This window comes from Panthera onca, chromosome B1, assembly GCF_046562875.1.
Source record: "Panthera onca isolate mPanOnc1 chromosome B1, mPanOnc1 haplotype 2, whole genome shotgun sequence".
Lineage (NCBI taxonomy): Eukaryota > Metazoa > Chordata > Mammalia > Carnivora > Felidae > Panthera > Panthera onca.
In genome coordinates, this window is record NC_138342.1 from 108,199,518 (window position 1) to 108,216,979 (window position 17,462).

The window sequence follows — 17,462 nt, forward strand, 5'->3', positions numbered from 1 at the left end:
TCTGTGCCACGCACTGTTCTGGATGCCAGGGGTAAAGCGGTGAACAAAACAGCTAAAAACGGACCTTCACGGACCTGATGTTCCAGTGGAAGAGGAAGGCCACAAATAAGTAAAATATGTTGATAAAAGCAAGAGGGAAAAAAAAGTGAAGGAAGAAATTGGATAGGAAGTGTGAGAAATAGGGTAGCCAGAAAAAGGGTTACTGAGGTGACCCTAGACCTGAACTAAGAGGAAACTAACCATGCTGATTTCTAAGGAAAGCGGAGTGAACAGCTCAAAGGCCCTGAGATGCTGTACTTTTATATCAACATGTAAATCACCAGAACTTTTTTTGATCCCAAAATCAGTAAATAAAATGCAATGCAGCTGGTGAAACATTTTAAGCTCAGACTTTAGAAAAGAGCTGATCCACAGCTCTTAAGGTAATAAGCTACATTTCTAAGTATTTTCACTTTTGCTATCTTCTGTCAATGAATGTATGTCAGAAATAAGCTTGAGGATATGATAAATCTGTGTGCTATAAACATTGTCAACTATAGGGTCAAAAGTGGGGTTTCGGGGGAAAGGGAGTCAAGAAAGGAAGGAAGAGAAAATTTGCCTGGGGAACAACAGAACACTTGCTTTTCTGTCTGAGATATATATATATGTTCCTTGGGACCGGAGATCTTCCTTTGACCTTTCTTGGCACCTTAAGAACACAATCTTGCCTGGAATGTGATTCAAGCATTCCCTGTGCCCCCTTAAATTTCTCCCTGTGTGCTTGTTAATACTTTAATATCCTATAAAAGAGACCGAAACCTCTTTTATTATTCATATTTTTGCAGATAAAACATCAATCACGTCTTGAATTTGCATGGATTTCACAAAGGGTTTTGAAATCCGTGCAATGAGAAGATTTTAAATCTTTTAAGCCTAGGAATAATTAATGCAATTGCTTCAGAAAGCTTAATCTGGTAGCAGCATGTAAAATGGAGAGATTTGGCCGCAAAACCAGTTAAGGGTCGAATAAGCTGCCATGGAAAGGAAGGTAGCACCAAAATGGTACCAGCAGGACTTGCCACCTGCTTTTGTATGAGGTAATCAAAATATAAACAAAATTCCTGCTCTGGAACCCTGGCCTAAATATGGTTTTGTACTAGTGACAAGTAGTATTAAAAGTGTTATAACACACTTAAGATAATAAAAAACTAGAACCTCAAGTTCAAACAACTAACTCCTACAGAGTAAGAGATGATAAAATAGGGTCTCTTTATTAGAAACCATCAAATAAGCTATAAAAAAGAAATAAGTGTATATTAGATGCTACTACAGAAAGATTTCCAGGATGTACAAAGTGAAAAAAAGCAAGGTGAAAGAAAATACAGCAAGACCTCATGTCCAGGATAGATGTATATCTACTGCATATACTTGCCCAGAGTCAGACCTGAACCTGGTAACACTCCAGATGAATTCTCAAAACTGTGGTATGCATATAGATGTCACCAGGACCTCCTCGGAGACACCATGAGATAAAAACTTTACTTAAAAAAATTTTTTTTTCATCATTTATTTATTTTTGGAGACAGAGAATGAGCGAGGGAGGGGCAGAGAAAGCGAGGGAAACAGAATCAGAAACCGACTCCAAGCTCTGAGCTGTCAGCACAGAGCCCGACACCGGGCTCAAACTCATGAACCAGGAGTTCATGACCTAAGCCAAAGTCCGACGCTGAACGGACTGAGCCCCAGGCGCCCCTAAGAACTTTTCTTAATAATACTCAGACGTTACTTGTCTGTTTCACTCTGATTCTCTCAGTGCATAGTGGAGTTTTCCAACAGCCCCACAATGTGTGGTATTGCAGTAGACTGGGTACAAAAGCAGCCATGTAAATCCAGCTGTCGTTTATTACGGCAGGAATTGAAGAGATTTTCAAAAATAAAAAACAAGGCTATTCTCATTTGTTTTGAAAACTAGTTACTTTTTATTTAAAAATGTTATTTTTATATGGGCTATTTTAAGTGAATTAATATTTTTAAAATTTCAGTTTCAGTTTCTGAATATAAATATATCAATATATAACAAAAACAGAAGCTTCCTAGTGGTCTTAGTTTTTTTAAAGTGAAAAGCGATCCTAAATTAAGTTTGTGAGGTACTGTTCTAGAATAGGTCTTTGGTTCTCAGCCTCCCCAAGCCCAAGCATTAGTTAAAACAGCATAGCCCTCTCTTCTTTCGGCTGTCTGGATTGAGAAACACTGCTCCAGATGAAATTACCAATTTAAATAAAATCCAAACGAAAGAGGAACATGTCGAATTAAGCTATTGGGGTGCAATCAGCAAAGCCAGCCTGAAAATGTGACTAGATAAACAAGCCCTGCTAAATTCAAGGAGCAGAAATAAAGCAACTTTTAAGAGAAAATGAAAGGGTAACTCTGGGAACCAAAATTTAAAACTTGATTAACCCCACACGTTGGCTTACTCTACTATGTTCTAGTTTTGCCTACTAAATATCTTTATACAGGACTAGTTACGCACTCTCCCTTCCTGCACCTCCACAGTTCAGTACCCATCGCCTGCTAACACTGCGGGCAGTAAGGAAAACCCAGACCCGGGTTTATCAAAGGCAGCGCTCAGCGCTGAGGAGACACGTGTTGGGAGTCACGTGGCTGGTGCCAGAAGGCGGGAGGCGGTTGGAGGCGCCTGCGCAGCTCCGCGAACTCCCCCAGGCCCTGGCGCGCCGATCTCGCGGCAACCTGAGCGTCGCTTTCCCGCCAGGACGAAGCTGAAGCGGTTTTAGGTTTCCCTTCGTAGATTCTCTCAGGCTTTTTTTCCTTGTGCTGGTGCCCATTTTTACCGCCGTCCTCCCACCATGCAGCGTGAACCTCTGAAGGGGAGGCAGGGGAAGAAGTCGGAAAAGCGGCTCTTTGACCCCGTGTCCTTCGGGAAGGACCTACTGGCCGGCGGGGTCGCAGCGGCTGTGTCCAAGACAGCCGTGGCGCCCATCGAGCGGGTGAAGCTGCTGTTGCAGGTGCAGGCGTCGTCCCGACAGATCAGCGCCGAGTCTCAGTACAAAGGCATGGTGGATTGCCTGGTGCGGATTCCCCGCGAGCGGGGTGCGTACCAGAGGCCACCGTGCCAACCTTTCCCGGTCTGGGTCAGCTTGCCAGAAAAGGGGAAAGGGGCGGGAGTGGGTAACTGCACCACAGATGTGCCTGTCCGTGATGCGTTTGTTTCTATACCGTTGACAGTTCAGTTTCTTAGCCAACCTAAGAGGCTCCCCTTTCCAGAGCCAGGAAGGCCTGTAACGTGACCAGTCCTGGGTAGGAGAGGCCACCACATTCTCTTTTTTCGCTTAAGTTTCTCCTTCACATCGGGATTTACACCTTGCTGTAGTTGTGCCTGGGTCAGAAGGAAAATGGTTGACCTCCCAGGATTGAGGGAGATGCCATTAGGCATGTTAACACGTGCTTTAAGTTGCTTAAATATTTGTTGAAATAATATTCTTAGAAGTACTCCAAGTATGGTAGTGTAGGAGCCTCCCAATACTCTGCTACCTATTGAGTGAAAAGAGGTTCTGTTCATTCTTCAGAACTACTGAAGACCAGGGCTGAAACTAAAGAGGCATTCACCCGTGCACAAATTGGAGGAGGGTACCCCAAAACTCAGTAAAGACAAATGATATTTTAGTGCAGTATTTTTAAAAATCAAAGTTAATTTGAAAAATCCAAAGTGAGCAAAATATCAAAATTTTAAATAAAGACGAGAATAACATTACCAGTTTTTCTTTTTGTATCAGCCCTGCCTTAATTAAAATTTTGATTTTTTTTTCATTGTAAAGGTTTTTTTCCAGTGATACCGAAATGATTTCAAGGGATAAATAAAGCGTTTTGTTAACCATTAAATACCCTTCTGTTGCAGAATTGCTCTTAAGTTAGCTAAGTAGATAAGAGGATAAATTTATCAAAAATCTTCTATAAATCACCCATGTAGTTGTATTCAGTTGAAAACTCAACAAGAACTTTAAAAAGAGAATAGGCCTGTTTATTGTGTAGCCTGAACAAGAAGTGAGTGGCTTCAACTTCAGGGCCTGCCCTTTCTTCTACTCCTAAGTCTATGCCAGGTTACTCTTCCATGAGAAAACCATTCTCTCCCCAGAGATGTAGTTACAACTCCTCTAGGCCTGTTGGGTGTGGTATTTAGGGTGGAGTGTAACTGTTTTTTGTTTCTGTTTTTTTGTTTTTTGGGTTTTTTTGGTGTGTAACTCTTAAGGCATCATCTAAGCTGTAAATTTAGGATACTCACCTGGAGAGCTGAGCTCAGATCTTTCATAGTGCTTCACATTTCTCCACTCCCATTTGTAAGCTTCCCGTTTCCCCCAAGGTTTTTACAGGAAAGGTAGGAACCTATCTCCACTTGGTTTATATTCTAAGACTTCTTCACAGAAGTAGGGGACTCTTTATTATTAGCTAATCTGCTTTAAATATTTAGTCAGGTAAAGTTAAATATTCTAGTCAGGTGGTGCTGATCAGTGCTAATTTATTTTATATTTTAACTGTTTTAAATAATATTTAAACCTAAACATATTCAATATGGCTCTTGTAAATTGAGATCATTCTAAATAGTATTCTAGTGCTTGCTTTCTTTACCCTCCGATGAGATGATCATAAGCAGAACTTTAAGATGTTTTATGTTCTTTTTTTTTTTTCAACTTTTTTTTAATTTATTTTTGGGACAGAGAGAGACAGAGCATGAACCGGGGAGGGGCAGAGAGAGAGGGAGACACAGAATCGGAAACAGGCTCCAGGCTCCGAGCCATCAGCCCAGAGCCTGACGCGGGGCTCGAACTCACGGACCGCGAGATCGTGACCTGGCTGAAGTCGGACGCTTAACCGACTGCGCCACCCAGGCGCCCCAAGATGTTTTATGTTCTTATAAACAAGGCCTTGTTATGAATACACACTCCATGGTACATCCTATGCTAAGAGACTAATAATTCACAACAGGGATAATATTGCCATCTAGGGGCATTTTTACAAACTTGGAGGGAATTCTTTGTTTAGCACAAAGATAGAAGGGTATAATATATAATTGCAATGATATAAAAGGCAAAATCCAGGGATGCTAAACATTCTGCTGCTGTACATGGCCAGTCCTGTGCAACAGACACTTATTCTGCAACCTAAATGGCTCACTTTTCCCACTAGACATTCATGTAGTAGTAAAACCTGTTTATGATTTTCTAAGCTTAGAACCTAACTCTGATTTACTCATAAACACAAACTGTCTGGGACATAGTTTCCATATATACTGATTCAGTAATTCAACTACCTTGTGAGTAGGAGGACTGTTGTATTTTGTTTTGTTAAGAATTGTACTGAGAGGGGGTGCCTGGGTGACTCAGTCCATTGTCAACTTCAGCTCAGGTCATGAACTCATGGTTTGTGAGTTTGAGCCCCGAGTTGAGCTGTCAGCACAGAGCCTTGAGCCTGCTTTGGATTCTGTGTCTCCCTCTGTCTCTCCCTGCTTGCACTTGATCTCTCTCTCTCTCTCTGTGTCTCTCAAAAACAAACAATAAAAAAAATTTTTTAAAGAATTGTACTGAAAGGTGTTCACCATTGTAAAAACTTATGTTACCAATTCTTGTGATATTTGATCACCACTTAAGCATCATCTTCATTTGTAACTACTGAATTCATGATCATTATACATACATATACACAAATATATTTATTAAGCCCTTTTAAAAGAAATGTTAATGGTATCTAAAGTATAACATTCATTATTAAGTGGAAGCAAGCATCTGACAATTTTGTGGTGTGTTCATGCCTCACCAATTTACTAATTAAAATGCCTATTTTAGGGGCGCCTGTGTGGCTTAGTTATTTAAGTGTCCGACACTTGATTTTGGTCCAGGTCATGATCTCATGGTGGTGGGATGGAGCCCCACGTCAGGAACTAAATGAGTGTGGAGCTTGCTTGGGCTTCTCTCTCTCCCTCTCTGCTCCTCCCCCACTCATGTGTAAGCATTCATGGTGACATGAGTTTTCACAATGGTGAACAGCTCTCAGTACAATTCTCTCTTTCAAAATAAGTAAACATTTAAAAAATAAAATATAATCCCTATTTTATTTAAAATGCGTTTATTTTCACTTCCTGTGTGGTAGAGAGGGCATTATATGGATTTTTAAAAAATTGTTGAAGAAGTCACAGTCTTTGAATTCTATTTCTAGATCCTAAAGGAAGTAATGTTAAATATTTATTCTATATAGAGGACTTGAGCCTGGTAAGGTTGAGAATCACTAGGGTAGATCATTCTGGAATTTTACTGGGCAATGAAGTTCTGAAATTGTTATTTTCTGGAATTTACCTCCTGTCCCTTTTTTGAAAGTCAAGGCACATCCTCATCTCAAATGCTCTGAAGTTTCTCTTGTGTTTCATGTTTCCTCTAATTTTACTGATGATTTTTCCTTTCTTTAGGCAACATGAAACGAACTTGAGAGACATGAACCCATAAGGCACAAGTAGATGGTCTCTCACTATCTTCTTACTTATCTCTGCTTTCTTTCTACACCAAGGATAGATCTCTTCATTTTAAATCTCTGGACTTAGCTTTCAACATCTCTTTGGGTATCTTTCATACACCCTATAAGCTTTCCTTGGCTTGTAAAAGCTTCTGGATTTATCTTGACTGATGCTGTTGTTAAAGATTTACTGTATGCTTTAGTTGTTTGTGGGACCTTCAAACTTTGTATGCATACTCTTATTTAGTACTGTTTAAACCTTTATTACATGAAAAATTCATGTTATAGAAAATTAGAAAATATAAAGAATCAAAAAGTAAAACAACTCACCACTGAAATCCCCACAGGTAACATTTTGGTGTCTGTGCTATAATTTTTCACTGGGCACAATAGGCATATATGTAAGAATATTTTAAAGTAATTGTTTTTTAAAAAATAATTGTTTTATTTCATATATGGTAAACAAATATTTTAAAGATCTGATCTAGGCAGCTCATTTTTAAGCATCTACCAGATCTTTCTTTCCTCTTTTAGGAGTTTCTGGCTATGAGGTTTTTTATATCTTGAAGACAGTGGTTTGGGATATGGAAAGACATCATTTTAAATAAAATGGGAAAGTAAACATAAACATTACTAATATTTGGTATATGAATTGGGACTGGTATCTATGCTTGGGCCAAATGTCAGTTACAAATCCTAAGACACTAAGGCATTCTGAAAAAAAGAAAATGAATTGCATACTAAAGAGGGGCTGACAGGCACCCTTTCTCAATTATTATGTAATAAACATAGTTTCTGTTTGCTCAGTTGGATTTATAGAGACAAGAAGACTGTTTGAATATTTGAAAGTATCAAGAAGACTATTTGAAATATATATTCATGTACACTAGTCTTTAACATTTTTTAAAATATTTTATTTTATTTTATTCTTAAGAATGAACCTCACCTCAAGGGTGCTTTGAGATAATAGCAAATAATGGTGTGAAAACATCATGATTAGCAAGATATCTAAATATATTGTTTAATTGTTCAAATGAATGCTAAGTTATTCTCTAATATCTCCTATCTAGAAGTTTTCTCCAACTGCCCTATGTAAATAGCCCTTCCTCAATCTCCATGTCCACATATTATTTTTATTCTTAAAGCCACTTGACATATTTATCTGTTATAGTCTGTCTCCCTGGTCTCTCTCCCTTAAAATATAAGCTCCGTAAACCCAAGAAATTTGGTCCTTAGTGCTATCCCTAGCAGGTCCACTATGTACTAGGTACCAAATAAAAGGTTTTTAAATGAAGAATCTTTACATCCTTTAATTTCTGTTTTGGGTATTTTTACAAATGTGCATAGCAGAGTAGTATAGTAGAAAATATATGTAATCTTTTTAATGTGTACATATTTGAGAGTCAGCCTTACATAGTTTTTACTGATAGGCATATTGTCAAAACATGTAGTAGCACACCAGTCTAGAATATATATACCCAAACATGTTTAACATTATCATGGCTTGGCTAATAAGTTGACCAGTAACTTTTTCTCATTTTCCCATCAGGTCTATATTTTAATTCTTTTGTTTGTTTGTTTCAAGTATTTACTTAAATTCCAGTTTATTAACATGCAGTGTAATCTTAGTTTCAGGTGTAGAATTACATACACTACCCAGTGTTCATCACAGCAAGGGCCCTCCTTAATACCCAACTCCCATTTAACCCATCCCCCCACCATGTCTAGCAACCCTGCTTTTTCTCGATAGTTGAATCTGTTTTATGGTTTGCCTCTCCTTCTCTTTTCCCCCAAGTTCATTTGTTTGTTCCATTTAAATTCTTTTATTTAAATGTGTTTTTTTAATGTTTATTTATTTTTGAAAGAGATTGACAGAGTGTGAGCAGAAGAGGGGCAGAGAGAGAGGGAGACACAGAATCTGAAACAGGCTCCAGGCTCTGAGCGATCAGCACAGAGCCTGATGCAGGGCTTGAACTCACAAACTGTGAGATCATGACCTGAACCGAAGTCAGGTGCCCCTGTTCCATTTTAATTCTTAATTATTTTCTCAGAATTAAGTTCATGATGGTTTTTTCTCAGCCTTAAATTTTTTTTTAAACATTTATTCATTTTGAGACAGAGAGAGACAGAGCATGAACGGGGGAGGGTCAGAGAGAGAGGGAGACACAGAATCTGAAACAGGCTCCAGGCTCTGAGCTGTCAGCACAGAGCCTCACACGGGGCTTGAACTCACAGACCGCGAGATCATGACCTGAGCTGAAGTCAGCCACTTAACTGACTGAGCCACCCAGGTGCCCCTCTCAGCCTTAAATTTTGAAGAAATTATTTTTTTCTTAGCAATTAAGTAAAAAACTTAGATATTTTGTTATTAGCAAAGAAAGATACCACAATCACTATGTTTTTCCCTACCAATTTTGTGATTATATCTTAGGAAATTGCCCTTTTATTCTGTATGACTAGAGAATATCAAAATACTCCTACATTTGCATCATCCTTTTCTCTTGTGTTTTTCTGACCAAAAATACTGGTTTTTATCTAGAATGGATTATCTGACCAAAAAATACTATTTTTATCCAGAATGGATTTTTATAGAGAGGCAGTAGAATTTAATAGATCTAGGTTTGGAGTTGGATTCTGGAATCAAGTCCCAGCCTTTTCCTCACCTTGTGACCTTCAGCAGTTTTTATTTAACCTATCTCAGCCCCAATCACCCCAGTTATATACTGGGTATAATAATAGTACCTACCTGATATGATAGTTGTGAGAGTTAAACAAAATCATGGCTGTAAAATATTCAACCATGTGTCTGTTGCAGTTAGTGCTCAATAAGTTTTAACTCTTTAATCAGTATGTATACTTCCCTAAATTTACAAGCATGTATTCCTGATATTCATTTATAAATGAGTGTCTTTGATACAAACTTGCATTATACATAGAGTAGGTTTTTGTAATCTTTCTGAGGAAACTTACGTAGGTACCTAGTGTACTATAGATGAATAAAACCCTGAAACCTAGCCCCCAGAAATAACATTCCTATAGAAAATGCATTCAGAATTTCACTTTGAGGTTTCTCTCCCTTTGCACTCTTAGCAGGGACACTGAAGTTCCTAAAAGCATGGTACAGCAGTGAGATGCAAAGAAAGGAATAAGAATAAAGTTTTTAAGGGTGATCTATGGAAAAAGATTAAAACAGGAGTTCTTAACCTGACACTGTAGCTTCAAGGAATCCATGAGTTCTGTGAAATATATGCAAAAGTATTTTATGTATGTGAGATTATATTTTTTTCAGATATAACCCATTAAGAGCTGCCAGTTTTCCTGGTATACTTCTAGGGAATTATTTGTTTCTAGATTTTCATTGAGACACTGGCCTGTGTTTTGATGAATTTTCTAGGTTTTTTTCATGCAAATGCAATTTTGCTAAAAAGGATGCAAATTAAATCCAAATTAGTTAACATATAGTGTAGTAATTAACATATAGTGTAATAATTTCAGGAATGGAATTTAGTGATCCATCACTTACATATAACACCCAGTGCTCATCCCAACAAGTGTCCTCCTTAATGACCCTCACCCCTTTAGCCCTTCCCCCCACCCAGCACCCTGCCAGCAACCCTCAGTTTGTTCTCTATCATTAAGAGACTCTATGGTTTGTCTCCCTCTCTGTTTTTGTATTATTTTTGCTTCCCTTTCCTTATGTTCATCTGTTTTGTATCTTAAGTTCCACATGAGTGAAATCATGATATTTGTCTTTCTCTAACTTATTTTGCTTAGCATAATACATTCTAGTTCCATCCACGTTATTGCAAATGGCAAGATTTCATTCTTTTTGATTGCCAAATAATATTCCATTGTATCTATATATCACATCTTCTTTATCCATTCATCAGTTGGTGGACATTTGGGCTCTGTCCATACTTTGACAATTGTTGATAGTGCTGCTGTAAACATTGGGGTGCATGTGCCCCTTCGAATCAGCACTCCTGTATCCTTTGGATAAATACCTAGTAGTGCAGTTCCTGGGTTGTAGGGTAGTTCTGTTTTTAATTTTTTTAGGAACCTCCATACTGTTTTCCAGAGTGGCTGTACCAGTTTGCATTCCTACCAGCAGTGCAAAAGGGTTCCTAAAAAGAATATATTCTTCAGCCAACTGTAACAAACCTTTTTAATCATAAATCCAACGCTATGTTATGCTCTCATGTTAATTTCCAGATGTCTTTCCAAAATCTTCCATTTATATACAATTCATTAGCCAAAGTTACAATCCTTTATACTGCTCTTAAATATGACACTGTTTTGTGAGGTATTAATTCAGACTATAATCATAATTATAGAATTATGACTAATAACTTATAGTCTAAAACCCATAATATTTCAGTACCACTCAGCTGGGTCAACCACTTCCTAAAATTTTTTTTTAATGTTTATTTATTTTTGACAGAGAGAGAGAGAGAGACAGAGCATGAGTGGGGGAGGGGCAGAGAGAGAGGGAGACACAGAATCTGAAGCAGTCTCCAGGCTCTGAGCTGTCAGTCCAGAGCCCGACGTGGGGCTCGAACCCACACACTGTGAGATCATGACCTGAGCCGAAGTCGGACGCTCAACCGACTGAGCCACTTAGGCGCCCATGGGTCAACCATTTTCAAAATGACTATTAATATTTAAGGGCCATGTATAAAATGGAAATTCTAATATCTTTTGATATATGACACTTTTTCTAAACTCAGGTTTTTTTTTTTTTAAACAATTTTTTTTTTTTCAATTTAAATCCCAGAGAGAGAAGGAGAGAGAGAGAGAATCCCAACCAGGCTCCACACTATCAGCACAGAGCCCAGTGCAGAGTGCTCTTCCTCACGAACTGTGAGATCATGACCTGAGCCGAAATCAAGAGACGCTTAACCGACTGAGTCACCAGGCGCCCCCTTAGTTTTTAAACTTTTAAAGTTTCACTTTGTGCATGTATAAAATGGGTACTGTAGGAGAGCCTATATCATAAGCATAATGTGGTGATTAAATGAAATATACACCCTTTGTCCTGTGCCAGCACATACTAAGTACTTAGGAAGCACTCAGTACCATTACATGTTAAATGTCCTAGTAGAGACTGAATCAGTTGTGAATACTCAGATTATTTCTTAGCTATTAAATATGTTTCTTAATTATCTTTGTGTAATTGCCTTATATGCAGTTTGGGACTCACCAAGATTCTTTTTTTTCCCCCACAAAGCAGACTTTCTTATTTAGCAAATAAATATAACTTTCAGTTTCTGAACATCAGCCCAGTCAACAGAGATTATTTTCATTTGAATCTTTATCTTTAGAAGACTGATTCTGAGTATTCTCCAAGTTTGGACTAGAGGTATCCTATTCAAAGTAGCAAGATCAAACCATTGGACAATTTGTAATCTAGTAGACACAACTATGGCTACTTAAGAGATAGCCTATTGTATTCTAGATCACTTCTGGATTTTAAAGGTAGTTGCGAATTATAGGGGTAACACAATGACTGAATTTTAAGGATTGGTCAATCCATGGAGATTTGAAGTGGGAAGATTATTGGCCTGGAAATTTTCCTCTAACCTCTCCATCAGGCCTCTGGAGACTGCGTTGAATTGTAAATTGATCCCTTTTCTGGCTAGGTTCCAGAACATAAAGGTGAGGATACTTTAGACTCTTAACAGCTTTCTCATTCTCATATGTATGTATACAAACCAATTCTGTTCTAATAATAGGAATTGTATGTCATGATTTGGAAATGAGGCTAAGGGTTACTAGCTTCTCTGACAAATACTGGTGAGCTCTGTTTTTCTATTAGGAGAAAGCCCTGTATTCAACTGATAATACTTTCCATAGGTTTTGAGGTATTTAAGGCTTTTTATTGGAAATTAACAAAATTGGAATGGGGCACATGGAGTTAACACTGCCTGTTTTCTTCAGTGGATTCACACATAAACTTAATTTTTTCTCATGAGAAAGAGTATAAATTTTAGATAGTTCAAATAACTAAGTTTGTTAAAACTATGGGAATTTTTTAATAATAATACAAGTTTATATTTAGTATGTTTTTTGTTTGTTTGTTTTTGTTTTTTGGTAGGTTTCTTCAGTTATTGGCGTGGCAATTTGGCAAATGTTATCCGGTATTTTCCAACACAAGCTCTAAACTTTGCTTTTAAGGACAAATACAAACAACTTTTCATGTCTGGAGTTAATAAAGAAAAACAGGTAAGTACATTTTTTTAGGTTTATTTATTTATTTTTGAGAGAAAGCATGTGCACAAGAGTGTGAACAGGGGAGGGTAGAGGGAGAGAATCCCAAGCAGGCTTTGCACTGGAGCCTGATGCTGGGCTTAATGTCACAAATCTTGAGATCATGACCTGAGCCAAAATCAAGAGTAATATGCTTAGCCAGCTGAGCTACCCAGGCGCCCAGTAAGTACATTTTAATATCTATTATTTTCTAAGAAATAGTTGCATTTGTCTTAACCTGTGATGTTTTACTTGGGGAGGAGGTGCTAAAGTGGTAGAAGAAGTAGTAATTAAGACATAGGAACTTTTAACATATCGATATGTATTATGTTATAGAAACTATATTTGAGAAACATAGAATTACATTTTTTACAAGTTTCTCTAAATCTCTTAACACGATTTTAATAACTAAAGGATCTTTTGTCCCAAGATAATATTTGTCTGAATAAGTGTTAATTTTAATATAACTTACATGTTATAATCACTGTTCTACTGCACTGTTCTACAGCAAAAAAAAGTAGTCAACAGGGGTTCCTGGGTGGTTCAGTCAGTTGAGCATCCAACTCTTGATATTTGGGTCAGGTCGTGATCCCAGGGTCCTGGGATCAAGCCCCACATCAGGCTCTGCACTGAGCATGGAGCCTGCCTAAGGTTCTCTCTCTTTCTCCCTCTGCCCCTCTCCCCAGCTTGCATGCATGTGTGCCCTCTCCCTTTATCTCTCTCCCTCTAATAAAAGGGGTGCCTGGGTGGCTCAGTCAGTTAAACATCTGACTTTAGCTCAGATCATGATCTCTCAGTTTATGAGTTCAAGTCCCATGTCAGGCTCTGTGCTGATAGCTTGGATCCTGGAGCCTGCTTCAGATTCTGTGTCTCCCTCTCTCTCTGCCCTTCCCCCATTCACAATCCATCTCTCTCTCTCTATCTCTCTCAAACAATGAACAAACATTAAAAAAATTTTTTTAAAACAGTGGACAGGTATGTATTCCTACATATCTGAGGTATTTAATTTCTTAAAGAAGTACATTGTTTCTTTTTTCTTTTTTATGACTAAGTCTCTATTTAGTTGAGATTAAAGTGCATAGGAAGAAAATCAAACAAAAACAGGAAGCAATAAATTGAAGGTAGAAAATTCTTTTTTTTTCTTTTAGTTTTTGGTTTTTTGGGTTTTTTTTTGAGAGAGCACATGAAATCTTGAGCTGGGGAGGGGTAGAGTAAGAAGGAGAGAGAGAATTTTAAGCAGGCTCCATGCCTAGCGCAGAACCCGATGCAGTGCTTGCTCTCACAACCATGAGATCATGACCTGAGCTGAAATCAAGTGTCAGACGCTTACCGACTAAGTGACTTAGGCACCCTCCCCCTTTGTTTTTTGAATTGAAAAAGTACTTTTTCTTTTCAAGGTAATCACTCCCTTGGTTATAAAATTTCAGTTTTAAAACTGCCTATTCATATGAGCTATATGTCATTTGTTTTGGTTTCTATTTGTTTTGTTGCCTCTAGGCAACAAAACAAATTTAGTTTATACTAGGACTCTGTATACACTAAACCACCTACATTACTCTTAAGGTCTCCCTTTTAAATACCTTACAAAGTCTTCTCCTTGCCCTTACACAGTCTCTCTTTGCCTTCATCCTTTCTCTTTTTCTTTTTCCCCCAACCAGCCAAAGCCAACCAACCAATCTAGCTGTCCTAGCAGATTCTTTTTATTTTTATTTATCTATTTATCTATCTATCTATCTATCTATCTATCTATCTATTTATTTGAGAGTAGGAGAAAGGGGTAGGGGGGAGAGGGAGAATCTTAAATTTTTTTTAATGTTTACTTATTTTTGAGAGAAAGAGAGACAGAGACAGAGCACAAGTTTGAGACTCGGAGTCTCAGAATCTGAAACAGGCTCCAGGCTCTGAGCTGTCAGCACAGAGCCTGACGTGGGGCTCAAATCCACAAATGGTGATATCATGACTTGAGCTGAAGTTAGATGCTTAATCTACTGAGCCACCTAGGCGCCCTCTAGTGGGTTCAAGCAACTGTTTGTGGAACATTTGTTTGTTGCTGTCTTCTTTAATTTCCTTGTATATCCTTTATTCCCCTTTTTTCACAGTCTATATTTCATTAAGAAATGTTTACGGAGTACTTTGTACCATCTAATATGTAGTGGGAAATATAAAGGTAATGAAGAAAATTCTTTAGACTTAGAATGTCTGGATTTGGATCCTGGCACTGTGTTATTTAGCTTTGTGGGTTTTTGAAAGTCACGTCTCTGATCCTTATTTTCCTCATCTAAAAATTGGACATAAGAATACCTCCCTCGTAGTTGGTGAAGTTTAGATGACATTACTTATAAGGTGCTTATTATCATAGTACTGTGCTTGATGATAGGCACTCAGAAAAATATCCCTGTCTTTCTTAGCTCCTAGCTATAATAATTAGAACTTTTCTTGACTCAGAACTTGTATCAGAGGTCCCCAAGATCACCTTCACTTTTAGTGATTAACTAGGACTCAGAGAGCACAGAAAAGCTATTATGCTCATGAGTTGGTTTTTTTTGTTTGTTTGTTTGTTTGTTTGTTTGTTTTTTTACAGCAAAAAGGATATAGTTAAAATCAATAAAGGGAAAAGGCAGATAGAGTCTGGGAGAAACCAGATGCAAGCTTTTAGTGGTCTTCTCCTAGTAGAGTCACATGGACAGCACTTAATTCTCCCAGTAGCAATGTGTGACAATACACATGATGTGTTGCCAAATAGGATTGCTCTCTTGAGCATTGGAGTCCAGGATTTTTTGGAGAGATCAGTTGCATAGGCAAGGAATGTGAGTGTCCTTAACTACTCAGACTCTAGCCACTACTCCCTAACCCAAGAGATCAAACTCATATAAGTTAGCCCAATGTTCCAAGCATACAAAACAGGTGTTCACCATAAATTCACATATTAGCATAAACTGTCTGGTGTGGCCCAAAGCCTAATAAGGCTTTCTTTCATACAAAAGCTAATCAGTAGAATTTTCTAAGGGCTTAGATGTTATCTTGAAGAAACTGGTCAAGGATGGGTCCTGAAGATCTCAGTATATAAATGGTTTGGGCAGTGCAGGCCTGCTGAGTTAAGTCTTTACTGAACACTTCCCACCCCACCTCCCCCAAAAGATAATTTCTGTAAGACTAAGCCAAATGGAGAATTTAACTCCTGAGTTAACCAGAATATTTGTTACTAACATCTATTCCTAGCAGTATAAATAACATCTCATTACAAGTTTTAAAGTTAACTTTGATCTTTGCTAAGTATTTATAATAAATTTCAAATTATTAGAACTTGAGGTAAGAACATCTTTAGTATTTCTATAAAGACATCCTATCTTATTTATAATGTAAAGGTATTCAGTCACAAGTAAGAATGTAATATGTATTATTTACTAAATTTGGATATTAATGACCCTTTTACTTCTGACTTTGAACATCAAAATTTTATTTCATCTTTGCCCACCCCTCTAAAGTGAAGAATAATTAAAATAGAAAAATCAGTATTTTTGGGTTTTTTTTACCTGGTTTTAAAAGAAGTAAGGAAGATAGAAAAAACAAATATAGTATATGAGTTTAAAAGTGATTTTTGTGGGACGCCTGGGTGGCTCACTTGGTTGAGTGTCTTGACTTCGGCTCATGGCTTGTGGGCTCGATCCCCTTGTCGGGCTCTGCGCTGACAGCTCAGAGCCTGGAGCCTGCTTCAGATTCTGTGTCTCCCTCTCTCTCTGCCCCTCCCCCACTTGTTCTCTCTCTCTGCCCCTCCCCCACTCGTTCTCTTTCTCTCTGTCTCTCTCTCTCTCTCTCTTTCAAAAATAAATAAACATTAAAGTGATCGATCTACCACAATGAGATAGCACTACACGCCTATCAGAATGGCTAAAATAGTGACAATGGCTAAAACAGTGACAACAATGTACAGAAGCTAGATCATTCCTATATTGCTGGTGGGAATGTAAATGATAACTGCCACTCTGGAAAAGAGAACAATAGTTTCTTACAAACTAAACATGTGCTTATCATACGTCCCAGCAGTTATACCCTTGGGCATTATCCCAGAAAATAAAAACTTACATTCACACAAAAACTAGTGTGCACATGTTCACAGAAGCTTATTTCTTAATAGATCAAAATCTAGAATTAACCCAGATGTCCTTCAACAGGTGAATAGTTAAAACTATGGTACATCACACCATGGAATACTTCTCAGCAATAAAGAGAGACAAACTGTTGATAAAACATATATTGTATGATCCCACTTCGGTATCTAGAATAGGCAAATTAAATTCGTAGACAAGAAATAGAATTAAGGGGCCAGGAGGAAAGAAAATGGGGAGTTTTATCTAATGGGTACAGAGTTTCTATTTTGGGATGATGAAGTTCTGGAAGTAGAGAGTAGAAATATTTTTATGATATTGTGAATGTACTTAGTGTCACTGAATCATACTCTTAAAAATAGCTAAAATGGTAAATTTTATGTTACATATATTTTACAACAAATTTTTAAAAAAGAGTAAGCTTTTGATACATGCAGGAACTTTGGATGAAAGAAAACAATCTTGAGTTATTTGTTCTGTGATTCCATTTATATAAAATTCTTGAAATATCAAAATCATTGAGATGGAAAACATATTAGTGGTTGCCAGGATTGAGGTAGGTGGCTGTGGCTGTAAAAGGATAGCATTGAGGGATCTTTATCATGGAACTGTTGA

General features: G+C 37.7%; 1 protein-coding gene across 1 annotated transcript in view; it reads left to right on the top strand.

Annotated features, from left to right (window-relative positions):
• The first annotated feature begins 2,701 nt into the window (after positions 1-2,701).
• The window catches only part of SLC25A31 (solute carrier family 25 member 31), a 28,380-nt gene continuing 13,619 nt past the window's right edge, over positions 2,702-17,462 (top strand). The window contains exons 1-2 of the mRNA XM_060654224.3: positions 2,702-3,087; positions 12,590-12,717. Of these exons, the coding sequence (XP_060510207.3) occupies positions 2,844-3,087; positions 12,590-12,717 (372 nt within the window). The 5' untranslated portion in view covers positions 2,702-2,843. The remainder of the gene's footprint in view (positions 3,088-12,589; positions 12,718-17,462) is intronic.